This window comes from Capra hircus, chromosome 10 (genome assembly GCF_001704415.2).
Source record: "Capra hircus breed San Clemente chromosome 10, ASM170441v1, whole genome shotgun sequence".
Classification (NCBI taxonomy): domain Eukaryota; kingdom Metazoa; phylum Chordata; class Mammalia; order Artiodactyla; family Bovidae; genus Capra; species Capra hircus.
The window spans coordinates 100,303,181-100,319,466 of record NC_030817.1 but is presented as its reverse complement, the minus strand read 5'-3'; the positions used below and the strand labels follow the sequence as shown (position 1 = coordinate 100,319,466).

The 16,286-nt window shown below is 48.2% G+C and overlaps 1 protein-coding gene across 2 annotated transcripts in view; it reads left to right on the top strand.

Annotated features, from left to right (window-relative positions):
- MCC (mutated in colorectal cancers) overlaps positions 1–16,286 on the top strand; it is a 310,469-nt gene that overhangs the window by 283,911 nt on the left and 10,272 nt on the right. For both annotated transcript variants that reach the window (XM_018053750.1, XM_018053751.1), the window contains exon 15: positions 2,925–3,025. In XM_018053750.1, coding sequence (XP_017909239.1) covers positions 2,925–3,025 — 101 coding nt within the window. The remainder of the gene's footprint in view (positions 1–2,924; positions 3,026–16,286) is intronic.

Genomic DNA, 16,286 nt, shown 5'->3' with positions numbered 1-16,286 from the left:
TGGAGAAAAAAAATAGTCTAGACCCTAAAAAAAGACATCCCTCGCCGCAGGGTCCTGGAATCCCGTGCGTGCAATTTTCTGTTTCTGATGAAAGCCAGCTGCTCCTGACTCATTTATCTCTGGCCCAAGACTGTGGGCGTGCAGTGACTTGCTGCCCTGTGAGTGGCCCCTCATGGCCCAGGTGCAGGGGTATCTCCACCAGAGGGCTGTCCCTAAGAAGAAAGCCCCTTGCTGATGCTGTGTGACAGAGAATGGTTCCCCTAAGCAGCTAAGAACTGTGCTGCCTGCTCCAGAGGCCATAGCCACCCTCTGCCCACTCTCACCTACAAGGGTGCCAAGGGAGCTGGGGCCACAGCACCCAGTGGGGCTGCTCTCCCAAGGCCCTGCTGCTTATGAGTCGTCCATTCCTGTGATGGATGTGATCTGGTCCAGGCAAGATGCTGGAGGTCGTGCCAGGATTTCAGCTTCCAGTACCAGACACCAATGGGCAAATAGATGATCACAGCAGAGGACACAACATCCGGAGCACAAAGATCAATGCCCAGTGTGAGGGGAGGCCACAGGCCAGACCCACGATCCAGATTTGGAGGTTAGGGGCAGGTTTCCTGAACACAGACCCAGCAGAGAGTGGGTGCGAGCCCGATGAAGAGGCCAGGAAGGCTGTGGAAGTCTGCCCTGGGCCAATGGAGCAGCACAGGCCGAGCCCAGGGGGAGGAGGGGTTGATGTGTTGACTGGAGAGACCCACCAGCTGTGCCATCCTGGGCACAGGGAGGGATCACAGAGGGGCTTTTGCAGGAAGTGACGTGACACAGTCTGAGCTTGGGAAAGGTCACCATGGGGTGCACCCTGAGACCACATGCCAGAGCCTGAGGGGTCTGACCACGGGGTGGGCAGCAGTGCTTCTTCACACGGGAGAATCCGGGGCTCACAGACATGGCTTGTCCATTCTGTGGCAACGGCTTCAGAATCTATGCACAGCCCTTTGAGTTTGTGAGCCATCACTCTGGGACAGAGCTCCTGTGTTTGCGTATGTACTCTTAGGGTGGGGTGGAAGTGGGCTTACTGAGCTCTTGCCAGGAGAGGCCCGTGAGCTGAGCATTTTCCCCTGGTTCTTAGTATTTATTTTGACTGGGGGAAGCACTGTATTCTGTGGAATGGCTCCAAAAAGCAGAAACCTCTTTGACGTAGAAGACCAGATGATTTTATTTTTTTACATTAAGAGTACAGAGCTTTTATAAAAGTACCCTGTGTTGTTCAGGTAATGAAATTAGAGTAAGCTGATTATTTTGTCTTTCAGAGATTAGACCCATTTACTCTATCAATAATATCTCCCTTCTGGGCTATTCATTTGGTCTTATCTGTTGGTAGATGAGGCAAGCAGTCTGGAGCAGAGGCTGGAGCCAGATAGTCAATATTTTAGGATTTGGGGGTCACACAGATTCTGCTACACCTATGTAACTCTGCCGTTGCAAACCTGTCTCTTCCTTACTGCGTAGGAAGAGACAACACAGACACAGAGGCACGTGGCTAGGTTCTAACAATGCTTTATTTATAGACACTGAAATTTGAATTTCATGTGATTCCTACATATCATAAAATAGTCCTTTCTTTCCCTTGATTTTAAAAATAAAAACACAATTCTTACTCTGTGGGCCTTAATAAAAACAGGTGGCCAGCCAGACTGGAGTTTAGAACACCTACTCTTGCTTCGAGGTAGGGAGGTGGTTGGGTGTCGTGCTTCGTTTAAAACTTCCCTTCAGCCAACAGGCTGAGTCCCACATCTTAACCAAATCACATTAGGTTTTTTCAGTTCTTGTCTGTGTGCAGCAGATTACTAGACGCGCTCGGTGAGCCACACTGGGTGAAACAAAGCTGGCCCTGTCTTTAAGGAGACACGTCAGCCCCGCAGGGGAGTCGATGTACGCAGAGGGTGTTGGACTCTGGAGAGATTGCAAAGCTGGTCAGTGGCGGCTCAGGGCTGCAAGACGCCAGGTGGAGCGGAGGGAAGAGAGCCGAGCTGGGGGCCGGAGGAGAGCTCAAACGCAGTGCTCTCCTCCCGAGCCCCGGGGGGTGTGGTGCATCTATGTGGGCAGGCAGAGGCACCCTCGTGCCTCCTATCAACTGGACTTCCAGCCCTGGGCCCCTGACCCCTTGGAGTGCTCACCCACTGAGATGCAGCCTTCTGTCTACATTCTGTCTTGAGTAACAGGTCACAAACTTTTTCTTCTGGAGCCTGGGTTGTAGTAAATCCTCAGGAAATGTCTGCTGAGCAGATTATCAGATGAGCACTGTCCCCCTCTGTTTATTCCACAGCAGAGCAGCTGCCCTCTGTCTGTATGCAGACGGCGGGCCGCTCAGATGGGCACAATCACGGTGTCATAAATGAACTGTGCTCTATGCTGGGTTTAGGCCTTCTCTAAAGGTTCTCACGTGTCCTCATCTGTAAAACAGGAGTTGGGTTAGGTGACGGCAAAGTTCCTGTCTGATGCCAAGACACACTTCCGTTTCCCTTCCCTTCTCCTGGGTCTTCTAGATGATTACCTGGACCCAGTGAAGCCCCTGAATCCAGAGGAGACCGGGTTTCTCCCCAGAGGGTGCAGGGTGGGGGAGGGACCACACAAGCATGTATGTTTCCCACGCGTCTTTCCTGAGTGAGGAGCGCTGGCCTGAGTGGGCATCCCGGTTCCGCCGGGTCCTGGCAGTGACTCAGGACAGCATCACTTCCCTGAGCCTTGGTGTCCTCCTTGGCCAGGAGGGGACACTGACAGTGTCCGCCGCAGAAGGCCATCACGGTGGTCAGACGAGGGAACTCGCGTGTGTGACCTGGGCGCCCGTGAGTGCTCGGGACGTGGGGCAGCCTCCTGCTCTGCCAGCGGCACCCTTGGCTCAGCCACAGGCCTGACCCGGTGCTTTGCGTCCTCAGGAGTGTCCGGACACCGCCTCCCCTGCCCTGTCCCTGGCCGAACTGCGGACGGCGTGCGGTGACAGCGAGCTGGCCACGGAGTTCACGAACGCCATCCGTCGGTAAGCACCCAGCCCGCCGCCCAGAGGGGCAGTTTCTTCCAGGGGTAACGGTGTATGCAAGGGTGATGGCTGGGGTCGGTTCTCCCAGCTGCTGACGCCACTCGTCAGGAGTATCACAGGTGCCTGGGAGAAAGGAGGCCCCGTACCGCCTTCTCATGCAGGCCTGCAGGCCAGAAGGGTGACTGCAAGAGGAAAATATGTCCAGTGATGCCACCTGCAGACAGAAAGGGTCTGCTTCTTCACCCTTCCGTTGTGGTGTGGGACTGGCTAGAATCTCAGGATTGTGTTAAACAGTGACAGTCGAAATAGGCATCTTTTGGTATCACTGGGATGGAATATTGCAGGTAAATTCTGTTGGCTCTTTAGGGAATTTTTAAGTTTCTTTGGCTGCTTTATACATATAGCATATTCCTCAAATATAAAGATAATTAAGTCGACTGAAAAGAAAACAAACAGACGTCTTTACCTCGTTTCCACCTTCAGTGAGAATACCTGCCTCGCCATCTCGGTCTCTTTCCACTCAGCCAGCCTCAGTTTATTTACCTCCGGGGGTTTTCCTCTATTGTGGCTGTTTCTCTGTCCTTTCTAGACCTGTCTTCCATATCCTGACTTTTCATCCTCTCCCCACCCTTGCAACTCAGTTCGAGGGCAAGGCTGTCCAGCAGAAAAGTAATGCAAATCACACCGTAATGTTAAATGTTCTAGGATCCATGTTTTTTAAAAAAAGAAACAGATATAGTCCACTTTTATAACATATTGTATTTCACTCAATACTTCCAAAATATTTCAAAATATAAATCCATATCTCTAAAAGATATTCTTTCTTCTAATTTTTCTAATTCTTTTTTGGAAAATTTTCTTCTAATTTTTTTTTTTTTACTAAATTTTCAAAATCTATTGTGAATTTAGTACATTTATACTTATTGCACATCAGATTCAAATGAGCCAGCAAGTCGAGCATTCAGTAGCTCACATGGCTGTGGCTGCCCTGTGAACAGTGCAGTTCTGATCAGTCCTGGATGTTCACTGGAAGGACTGATGCTGAAGCTGAAACTCCAGTACTTTGGCCACCTCATGCGAAGAGTTGACTCACTGGAAAAGACTGATGCTGGGAGGGACTGGGGGCAGGAGGAGAAGGGGACGACAGAGGTTGAGACGGCTGGATGGCATCACCGACTCGATGGACATGGGTTTGGGTGAACTCCAGGAGTTGGTGATGGACAGGGAGGCCTGGCGTGCTGCAGTTCATGGGGTCACAAAGAGTCGGACACAACTGAGCGACTGAACTGAGGAGGTTCTTAAGGTCCACTTTCCAACGCACTCCAGTCTTCTTGCCTGGAGAATCCCATGGACAGAGGAGCCTGGTGGGCTACAGTCCACGGGGTCCCAAGAGTCAGACATGACAGACCGACTAAACAACAAACGCATCCCCTCGCTGCAGCCACCATGGTGTTTGACTGGCGTGTTGGGTTTATTTTGCTGATTAAATCTATCATCTCTCGTAATGATGATATCTTCTTGCGTTTCTCTGAGGACACTTGTACTTAATATCTTGTCTGCTGTACTGACTGTTTCCTCACAGGCGAGCTTCACAGTCGAGTTTGGTGACTTGGCTCTGGCTCGTAAGCTCGCCTTCCGCGCTTTCTGTCCCTCCCTGCTGACGGAGGTCTCCAGGCTGCGTGTCTGGCCCAGGGGTCTCCTGCCTTTCCTTTTTTATGATTGCTCACGGTTTCCGGCAGACAAAGAACGCGCCTTAGTTTCCATCATTCTTTAGGGTTAAAAAATATATGTACGTTTGCCATCACTCGGGAGGCTTTGGAATGGAGGGGAAGGCTACAGTGCATGCTCAGGCTGCTATCTTGAGCCAGCCAGGGCTGCTGATTTTATAGTGAGGCCTCCGGCTGAGGGTGGCCCAAACGCTGCCTTGTAGGGAACCTTACTACCCTCCTGATCGACTCACTGCCACTTTCGCTCTTTCCTTCCAGTTGCAATAGCTCAGTGTCTATACTGCCAGCACTTCTGGCCATGTGGTTAAATGGTAATTGCTTTGCTTGAGGAGGGAAGAGAGAAGCTGTGCAGAAAATGCCCTCACCTAATCCTAATGATGTGATTGCATCAGAAACCAGGGACGCAAACCAGCCCCCGCTTCCAACTGGGAACCATTTGGATACTGTGTCTGTAAGCTAAGCCCCTGCATTTGTCAAGATCCCCGAACCTCAGAGGCCCTCGCTAGCACAAGCAGGGTGCAGATTCTGCTGACTAAACATAAAGGGATTGCATTTGTTCTGTCAGTCACAATGGATTTCCAATAGCCAGCCTTGAGTCGGTTAGCATGGATTTCTAATCAAGCCCCAGATATATGGAGCCAAGCAAGAACCCACAGGGCTGCAGGAAAAAGGAAAATAACATAATTATACTGTATACATAGCTTAGAAATGGGAATCATTATTTCATGAGGGTTTATAACATAGATGCCCAAGCACTGAGGTTTGGGGTGTTTCTCTTTTTAAAAGTCAACTGGAAACTACCACCTTCCTTGAAGGTGTTAAATCACCGCCAAGCTAGTGGCTGAGTCAGTCGAGGGTTTCCTCCCAGAATTTTCAGACATTTTCCTTTTTTGGAAAATGATGCTTCCAAACACCGAAGTTGTGGGCCCCAGGAACAGGACTGAAGAGAGCGGGTGTGTAGAGGGGTGGGCAGAGGCTGTGCGTGCTAAGTTACTGTTCATGTCCAACTCTTGTGACCCTGTGGACTGCAGCCTACCAGGCTGCTGTCTGTGACTCTACAGGCAAGAAGACTGGAGGGGGTTGCCACGCCCTCTTCCAGGGGATCTTCCCGACCCAGGGATCGAACCTGCATCTCTTACATCTCCTGTGTTGGCAGGTGGGTTCTTTACCACTGGTGCCACCTGGGGCAGAGGCTTGGCATGGGCTATTCTGGCAGGAGCCCCGGGAAGGGCCTTGCGACGCTCTAGTCGCTGCCTCGTCCCTGTCCTGCCCCAGTGGCTGCAGCCCTGCAACCCTGCTCTCTGTCTGCGCCCAACCTTCTTCTGTCTAGAACAAAACCAGGCCTTCATGCAGTCACACATTTACCGTCTAACTTCCATCTGGTCTGATTTTGTTCCCTCTACTTCCGTGAGCGCTTATTGTGGGATACTGGCTCCAGGCCTGCCGTAAAACCCCATCTGGATGACCAGGTTTCCTGTCCTGCACGTGAGTTTTCTCACCGGGGCACCTAGTCTCCCCTGTTGTCTGCACAGGCTGTGTGCTGCAAAGCCTTTCTCCACCTCAGACCCCCATCTTGCTCAGGTTCCTAGTAGAATATAACTGCACAGCCTTCCCACCGGAGAAGTAAGCTGACCGTGCAGCTCAGGAGAGGGAGTTTTCAGAAAGCAATCTTCTTGTACTTCTGTGGTATTTGTGTAGCCTACCTTGAGGACCCGGGCACAGCTGAGAGGAGCAGACAGTTTCTCCGTCATGCTTAGGAGGCTGCGAGGAGGAGGTGGTGTCCCTTGTATGAGGCAGAGGAAGCAGGGGCGGGGAGACTGGACAGCAAGGTTGAGTGGTCACTCAAGGTCACACGGCAAGGCCGCCAGGAAATCTCACGCCATTGCTTTCTCCGCTGGACTCCATGTGCTGGCAGGGGGGTGCTTACCCATTGAGTGTGGGCCTCTTCCCTGTCTATAAAATTTATTGATTGATTCTTGTGTGCCCTGAAAGTGAGAGCTGCTCAGTCATGTCTGACTCTTTGTGACCCCATGGACTATACAGTCCATGGAATTCTTCAGGCCAGAAGACTTAGAAATATCAATACCCTCAGATATGCAGATGACACCACCCTTATGACAGAAAGCAAAGAACTAAAGAGCCTCTTGATGAAAGTGAGAGTGAAAAAGTTGTCTTAAAACTCTAACATTCAGAAAACTAAGATCATGGCATCTGGGCCCATCACTTCATGGGAAATAGATGGTGAAACAATGAGAGACTTTATTTCAGAGGCTCCAAAATCACTGCAGATGGTGACTGCAGCCATGAAATGAAAAGACGGTTGCTCCTTGGAAGAAAAGCAATGACCAACCTAGACAGCATATTAAAAAGCAGAGACATTACTTTGCCGACTAAGGTCCGTCTAGTCAAGGCTATGGTTTTTCCAGTGGTCATGTATGGATGTGAGAGTTGGTCTGTGAAGAAAGCTGAGCACCAAAGAATGATGCTTTTGAACTATGGTGTTGGAGAAGACTCTTGAGAGTCCCTTGGACTGCAAGGAGATCCAGCCAGTCAGTCCTGAAGGAAATCAGTCCTGAATATTCATTGGAAGGACTGATGTTGAAGCTGAAACTCCAGTACTTTGGCCACCTGATACGAAGAACTGACTCACTGGAAAAGACCCTGATGCTGGGAAAGACTGAAGGCGGGAGGAAAACGGGATGACACAGGATCAAAAGAGGATGAGGTGATTGAATGGAATCACCAACTCAGTGGACATGAGTTTGGGTAAGCTCCTGGAGTTGATGGACAGGGAGGCCTGGCATGCTGCAGTCCATGGGGTCGCAAAGAGTCGAATACGACTGAGCGACTGAACTGCACTTAGCCTTTCCCTTCTCCAGGGGATCTTCCCAACCCAGGGATCAATTCCAGGTCTCCCGCATTGCAGGCGGATTCTTTACCAGCTGAGCCACAAGGGAAGCCCAAGAATACTGGAGTGGGCAGCCTATCCCTTCTCCAGCAGATCTTCCTGACGCAGGAATCAAACCAGGGTCTCCTGCATTGCAGGCAGATTCTTTGAATACATCGTTGCTGTTTCTTATGAGCCTGCCTCTCCTTCCCTCAATTCCCTGGTAGCTCAGACAGTACAGAACCCACCTGCAATGCAGGAGACCCGGGTTCAATCCCTTGGTCAGGAAGATCCCCTGGAGGAAGCACAGCAACCTACTCCAATATTCTTGCCTGGCAGGCTACAGTCCATAGGGTCATAAAGATTCAGACATGACTGAGCGACTAACATGACTTTCCCTTTCTCCTTCCCTCCTCCACTCCCTGTAGGAGAGGTGCGCGGTTGGGGGTAAGGGGTGCAGAAATCATGGCTTACTCACCCAGCTGTATGACTCGTGCCTCTGTCCCTTCTAAGTGATCCCTAAACCATCTCAGCCTCATTTCTCTCTGCCCACTGGACATCTCCCCTGAATAGACTAGAGCCTTAAAACAGGACGTCCAAAACAGAAATTATCTTGTTTCCTCCTGCCCTTTGAAATTGGCCTCTTTTTCAGAATTCCTATTATATGTAAAAACTTCAAAGTCTGCCTCTTATTAGCAGATAGTATTGTTTTTTCCCCTTAAAACCCCATCTCTCCCATGAAGTTTGCGTTGCCTCCTGAATTTAGCCCTCAACCCCTCCGAAATCAGAGTAGCATCTCAGTGGGTCATTCTGCCATTAGTTCCATCCTGTGTTTCCCCACAAAAAAACACCTTAAATCATACTCCTGATCATGTGGCTCTGCAGATAGATCTTCCATGGTGTGACCTTTGTCATCATATGTAGGTCCCTAACTTAACTTCTTGGCGTGTATTTCAAATGTTTCCCTACATGTTATCTGTGGTCCCGATTCATCCAGACAGTTCATCTTTCCATGAGCATGCCCTTTGCTTTATCCCCCTACCCCACCCCATCTCTCTCAAGCTGTGAACCCCTCCTTCTTATCCCCTCCAGCTGGACACTCATCTTCCTGAAGGTTCCTCAGGCACCTCTTCTCTGTGCCGCTGATGGTACAGACCACTCATCACCGTCAGTGTCCACAGAGCCTGTGGTTGTCAAGAGAGCCTTAGAGCAAACCATAGGGAGCCTCCTGGAGTTCAAATCCACATCCGAGTTCCAAAAAATGTCTGCCCAGCTCTAGAAATCTTCCAGACTTGATGGTACCCATTGACCCCCTGTTCTAGCAGCTATGGATTAATACTGTTCCTGAGCCACACACATACTGGATTGAAATGAAGAGGGAACCAGTTAAAGAGGGAGCCCCGCTGAGGCCACAGGCAGGATCATCACCGTTTCATTAGTGGGACCGTTATTTTTAAAGGTACTGTTTTCTTAAACTTGCACTTGCTGGTGCTTCCTATGTGGCTGATTTATAATTATGGTTGAATTCCATAAATGCACAGGGGTCTACAGGATGTTAATGGAATACACGGTATGCCTATAAGTTCATTACCTTGTAAATAAATGGCTGAGCTCCAGAGCTGGCCTCACAGGGCCAAGGGAAACACCAGTTCTCATCCCGGGGGTTGAGGTGGGTCAGTGAGATTTCTTCATCTTTCTGTCATTCCCCCATGTTCCAAAAGCTGAGAGAAGGCCTTCCCCTCAGATCTCATAAAGGCAGTGATGGAGACATCAAAGGACCCTGTAGCACGGGCAAGGCAGCGGCGAGACGTGCAGGAAACGTGGTCTGGGCCACCATCTTGCTGCTAGTCTAGGCAGACTCACCCCAAGTCAACACCTGCAGAGCATCCTTATCCGGGACACCCCCTCCTTAGTTCCGCAGGCCTGGGCTTTTCACCAGTCTCCTGTTCCACTGCCTGCTCTCCGTGACTTGGCACACTGCAGTACCATGCTGACGCACGGCACTAGTGCATCCGAGCTCCACAGGCGTCACTGGCGAATCTCTTCAGCTGCCCTTCAAGCGCCTCATCTAGAAAACTAGAATAACAACAGGACTGCCCTCCAAGGTTTGTGGTGAGAATTAAATAACTTCATGCTTGTAAAGGAGTTAGGATAGCTACTACTGCTGGCTGGATTTTCTTTAAAAAGATGAGTAGTTTATAGACTGTATAGACACTTTGTTGTTGTTCAGTCACTCAGTCATGTCTGACTCTTTGCAACCCCATGGACTGCAGCATGCCAGGCTTCCCTGTCCATCACCAACTCCCAGAGTTTGCTCCATTGAGTCAGTGATGCCATCCAACTGTCTCATCCTCTGTAGCCCCCTTCTCCTCCCGCCTTCAGTCTTTCCTGGCATCAGGGTCTTTTCCAGTGAGTCACTTCTTCACATCAGGTGGCCAAAGTATTGGAGCTTCAGCTTCAGCATCAGTTCCTCCAATGAGTATCCAGGGTTGGTTTCCTTTAGGAATGACTGGTTTGATCTCCTTGCTGTCCAAGGAAGTCTCAAGAGTCTTCTCCAGCACCACAATTTCAAAGCATCAATTCTTCAGTGCTCAGCATTCCCTATGATCCAACTCTCACATCTGTACACAAGTACTGGAAAAAAACCATAGCTTTGACTGTATGGACATTTGTCAACAAAGTGACATCTTTGCTTTTCAATAAGCTGTCTAGGTTAGTCATAGCTTTTCTTCCAAGGAGCAAGCATCTTTTAATTCCGTCACTGTCGTCACCATCCATAGTGATTTTGGAGACCAAAATAATAAAGTCTATCACTGTTTACATTGTTACCTATCTTATCTGCCATGAAGTGATGGGACTGGATGCCCTGATCTTCATTTTCTGAATGTTGCGTTTTAAGCCAGCTTTTTCACTCTCCTCTTACACCTTCATCAAGAGACTCTTTAGCTCCTCTTCACTTTCTACCATTAGGGTGGTGTCATTTGCATATCTGAGGTTATTGGTATTTCTCCTAGCAATCTACCATGAAAGAAATAAATAGAATCATAGTCACTGCAGAGATTTTATTTTAAATATATATAGAGATTGCAATAAGTAATGGGGGAAATAAGATGCCGGGGATGTTGTAACTCTGGGACATTTGTTTAGATGGGTGGTCAGGGTAGGCTTCTCTGAGGAGGTGGCATTTAAGCTAAGACAAGGAGGAAATATAATGTAGCGGAGGAAGTTCATCCCAAGGAGAGGGGACTGACTGCACAGGGTTCTGTTCTGGGAAAAAACGCTTGGTGTGGGCAGAGAAGGGACAGGATTCCAGGGTGCAAGGAGGAGGGTGATTCCAAAGCCTGGGTCAAGCAGGGCTTTAGTCAAAGCAAGACCGTGGACTTGATTCTCAACGCAGTGCAGTATGATCTGATTTGTCATATTAGAAAATTCCTCTGGCTGCTCTGTGGAAACTTGACTATGGGGTACCAAGGTGAAGCAGATAAACCAAGTAGGAGGCTCCAGTGGTGGCTGAGAAACAGCAGCAGCTTGGACCCGGTGGTGGCAACAGGCACAGCCCCCATGTAGGGGTCTGCTGCCAAGCGGACACACAGGATGAGGGAAAGGGGGGTTAGGGCTGAATTGAGACTGGTGTCGGCCACTGGGCAAGAGGTGTTGCCGCACACCTCCGGGGGCAGAGGCATGGATGGGCCAGACCGTCCAGTTCCACTTGCTGAACTGAAGATACCCATGAGTCAGGAGTTTTTAGCACGTAGGTAGTTTTTAGGAAAATAAATGGGAATGGAAAGAAGCAAGAAAGGGTGGGCTATAAAAGAGTCCAGGCCCAAGTCCCAGATACTGTCAGCAGGCAGAGGTGCAGAGAACAGCAGCCGGGGCAGGAGATGCCGGGAACGGCTGGCGAAGGGGGATGGAAGCCAGGCTTGAGGGGAGGGAGGGAAGGTGCTTCAGGTCAGACTGGGACCAACTGCAACACCCAGAGCCCCGGTGGCCTCGGGACAGTTACCACTGGAGATAGGGGCCTGGCTGGGGGTGACCAGTAAATGGAAGGTGAGGCGGAGGAACCGCAGAGAGAGACAATTCTCGCAATTACCAAGAAACTCCAGGTCCCATGGCCACGACTCCCTGAGGCTGGGTCTGATGGGCACTCCTCTGGAAGGCATCCTGGCTGGTGCCAGCCCCTGCCCTATCCCCGGCTGTGACGGCAGCCCTGCTTCCAGACTCCCGGCCACGGACAGCCTCACCACACGGCCTGCAAGGCCATCCCCTGCCTGGCTGCCCGCCTGGCTTTGCTCGTTGCCTGCAAACTTCCACCACGAATCCGCCCCTCAGATACCCTGAGTATATGCCTCTGCCAACAAATCTGTGCTTCCATTAAAATAGATAGAAAGCACCTGTGGCTAGAGTAAGATTCAGAAGACCTTTCGTGACCAAAATTAACCTTTTAGGGGTGAGGGGCTGGGAAGACCTGTAAGTGAAACCTGTAAGTGTGCTGGGAAACGTGGGTTTTCGTGGTACTAGCAGGAGCCAGCAGTAAAGGTTCATATTGTGAGGGCTTATACTACGGGCCAGAAAGAAGGCAGGGACGGCACAGTCCTGGGCATTCCAGGAAACTCTGAACGCACTGCCACTCAAGCGGCACATGGAGCATGCAGTGCTTACGTCGCACTTTCTCATCTGCGTGCAGCCTATCAAAGCGCTCCTTTTAGCCTTATTACCTAGACAAACCACATAAATCCTTAACTGAAAGCCAAGCAGATGTGAGTTAGAAACTACAAGGAACAGGGTACGAATGGTTGAAGTGTACGGCTTATAGCATTTTTGAAGTCATCCTTGGAAAATCTGAGTAAAGCTGTCTGGTCTTCAGGAGAGCTGTGCAGGTAATTTTGCATAAAAATTCAGAGTTCAAGACAACATGAAATTCATCTGTAGACCCAGGTAAAGAGCCCTGCTGCCTTACCAGTTTTCAAAATTTGCACAAGAAGAAGAAATCATCTGAGGCATTCTTTTTTTACTGAGGTATACTGGACGTATAACATTATGTCTGTATCTGGGGCACAGAGTGATGATTCAGTATTTGCATGTATTGCAAAATGACCACCGTAATGAGTCTGGTTAACATCTGTCACCACAGTTACCAAAAACTTTCTTTTAAGATCTCTCTTAGCCACTTTCAAGTATACAATACAGTAATAGTAAGTATAGTCACCCTATTATACACTACACCCTCTGTGTGTACCTTTTAATCCCCTTCACCCACTTTGCCCACCTCCAACTCTCACTTATGGCAGCCACCAGTCTTCTCTGAATCTGTGAGCTTGTTTTGGGGAGTGTTTTGTGGGGTTTTTTTTTTTTTTTTTGTATTTTATATTCCACATACACACGAGATACAGTAATTAGTCTTTCTCTGTCTTATCTCTACATAGCATAATACCCTCAAGGTCCATCCATGTTGTTGCAGATGGCAAAACTTCACTTTTTTGTGGCTGAGTGATATTGCATTTTCTATACGTATCACATCCTTGTTTTGCCAAGAAAATGCACTGGTCATAGCAAATACCCTCTTCCAACAACACAAGAGAAGACTCTACACATGGACATCACCAGATGGTCAATACCGAAATCAGATTGATTATATTCTTTGCAGCCAAAGACGGAGAAGCTCTATACAGTCAACAAAAACAAGACCAGGAGCTGACTGTGGCTCAGATCAAGAACTCCTTACCACCAAATTCAGACTCAAATTGAAGAAAGTAGCGAACACCACTAGACCATTCAGGTATGACCTAAATCAAATCCCTTATGATTATACAGTGGAAGTGAGAAATAGATTTAAGGGCCTAGATCTGATAGATAGAGTGCCTGATGAACTATGGAATGAAGTTCGTGACATTGTGCAGGAGACAGGGATCAAGACCATCCCCATGGAAAAGAAATGCAAAACAAAATGGCTGTCTGGGGAGGCCTTACAAATAGCTGTGAAGAGACGAGACGCAAAAAGCAAAGGAGAAAAGGAAAGATATAAGCATCTGAATGCAGAGTTCCAAAGAATAGCAAGAAGAGGTAAGAAAGCCTTCTTCAGCGATCAATGCAAAGAAATAGAGGAAAAGAACAGAATGGGAAAGACTAGAGATCTGTTCAAGAACATTAGAGATACCAAGGGAACATTTCATGCAAAGATGGGCTCGATAAAGGACAGAAATGGTATGGACCTAACAGAAGCAGAAGATATTAAGAAGAGGTGGCAAGAATACACAGAAGAACTGTACAAAAAAGATCTTCACGACCCAGATAATCATGATGATGTGATCACTCATCTAGAGCCAGACATCTAGGAATGTGAAGTCAAGTGGGCCTTAGAAAGCATCACTACGAACAAAGCTAGTGGAGGTGATGGAATTCCAGTTGAGCTGTTTCAAATCCTGAAAGATGATGCTGTGAAAGTGCTGCACTCAATATGCCAGCACATTTGGAAAACTCAGCAGTGGCCACAGGACTGGAAAAGATCAGTTTTCATTCCAATCCCAAAGAAAGGCAATGCCAAAGAATGCTCAAACTACCACACAACTGCACTCATCTCACATGCTAGTAAAGTAATGCTCAAAATTCTCCAAGCCAGGCTTCAGCAATACGTGAACCATGAACTCCCTGATGTTCAAGCTGGTTTTAGAAAAGGCAGAGGAACCAGGGATCAAATTGCCAACATCCACTGGATCATCGAAAAAGCAAGAGAGTTCCAGAAAAACATCTATTTCTGCTTGATTGACTATGCCAAAGCCTTTGATTGTGTGGCTCACAATCAACTGTGGAAAATTCTGAAAGAGATGGGAATACCAGACCACCTGACCTGCCTCTTGAGAAATCTGTATGCAGGTCAGGAAGCAACAGTTAGAACTGGACATGGAACAACAGACTGGTTCCAAATAGGAAAAGGTGTACGTCAAGACTGTATATTGTCATCCTGCTTATTTAACTTCCATGCAGAGTACGTCATGAGAAACGCTGGACTGGAAGAAACACAAGCTGGAATCAAGATTGCCGGGAGAAAGATCAATAACCTCAGATATGCAGATGACACCACCCTTATGGCAGAAAGTGAAGAGGAGCTAAAAAGCCTCTTGATAAAAGTGAAAGAGGAGAGCGAAAAAGTTGGCTTAAAGCTCAACATTCAGAAAACGAAGATCATGGCATCTGGTCCCATCACTCCATGGGAAATAGATGGGGAAACAGTAGAAACAGTGTCAGACTTTGTTTTTCTGGGCTCCAAGATCACTGCAAGTGGTGACTGCAGCCATGAAATTAAAAGACACTTACTCCTTGGAAGAGTTATGACCAACCTAGATAGCATATTCAAAAGCAGAGACATTACTTTGCCGACTAAGGTCCGTCTAGTCAAGGCTATGGTTTTTCCTGTGGTCATGTATGGATGTGAGAGTTGGACTGGGAAGAAGGCTGAGTGCTGAAGAATTAGTGCTTTTGAACTGTGGTGGTGGAGAAGACTCTTGAAGGTCCCTTGGACTGCAAGGAGATCCAACCAGTCCATTCCAAAGGAGATTAACCCTGGGATTTCTTTGGAAGGAATGATGCTAAAGCTGAAGCTCCAGTACTTTGGCCACCTCATGAGAAGAGTTAACTCATTGGAAAAGACTCTGATGCTGGGAGGGATTGGGGGCAGGAGAAGAAGGGGACGACCCAGGATGAGATGGCTGGATGGCATCACTGACTCGATGGACGTGAGTCTGAGTAAACTCCGGGAGATGGTGATGGACAGGGAGGCCTGGCATGCTGCGATTCATGGGGTCGCAAAGAGTAGGACACGACTGAGCGACTGAACTGAGCTGAACTGAACCACATCCTTATCCGTTTATCCACTGATGGGCAAGTAGGTTGTGCTCGTATCTTGGCTATCGTAAATGCTGCTGCAGTGACAGGAGGGTGCAGGTATCTTTCCAAGATGGTGATCTCTTTTTCTTTGGGTACATACCCAGAGGTGGAGTTGCTGGATCATGTTAGTTTTATTTTTAATTTTTGGTGAAACTTTCATTGTTTCTTAGTGGCTGCACCAGTTTACATTCCCACCAACAGTACACAAGGTTTCCCTTTTCTCTGTATCCTTACCAAAACTTATTTCTTGTCCTTCTATTTTTTTAATAATAACCATTCTGACCAGTGTGAAGTGGTATCTCATTGTGGTCAGTGATGATCAGTAATGTTGAGCATCTTTTTCACATTGCCTGTTAGCCATCTGTATGTCTTTGAAAAAATGTCCATTCAGACCTTATGCTTTTTTTTCTCTTCCATTCAAACCCCAGCTTCTGCTCACTTTTTAATCTGGGTTTTTGGTTTTTTTCTTTTGCTATTGAGTTGTATGGATTCTTTGTGTATTATGGGTACTAACTAACCCCTTATTTTCTCCCATTCAGTAGACTCTGCATTTCGTTGGTTTCCTTTGATGTACAGAAGAATCTAATAGAGCCCTATTTCTCTGTATTTGCTACTGTCGCCTTTGCTTTTGCTGTCAGATTCAAAAAACCATCACCAGGATTGGTATCAAGGTGCTTATGTTTTCTTCTAGGAGTCTGATGGCTTCCGGCCTTACTCTTTAATCTAACACTTGAGTTACTTTGTTTTGTACGATGTAAGACCGTGA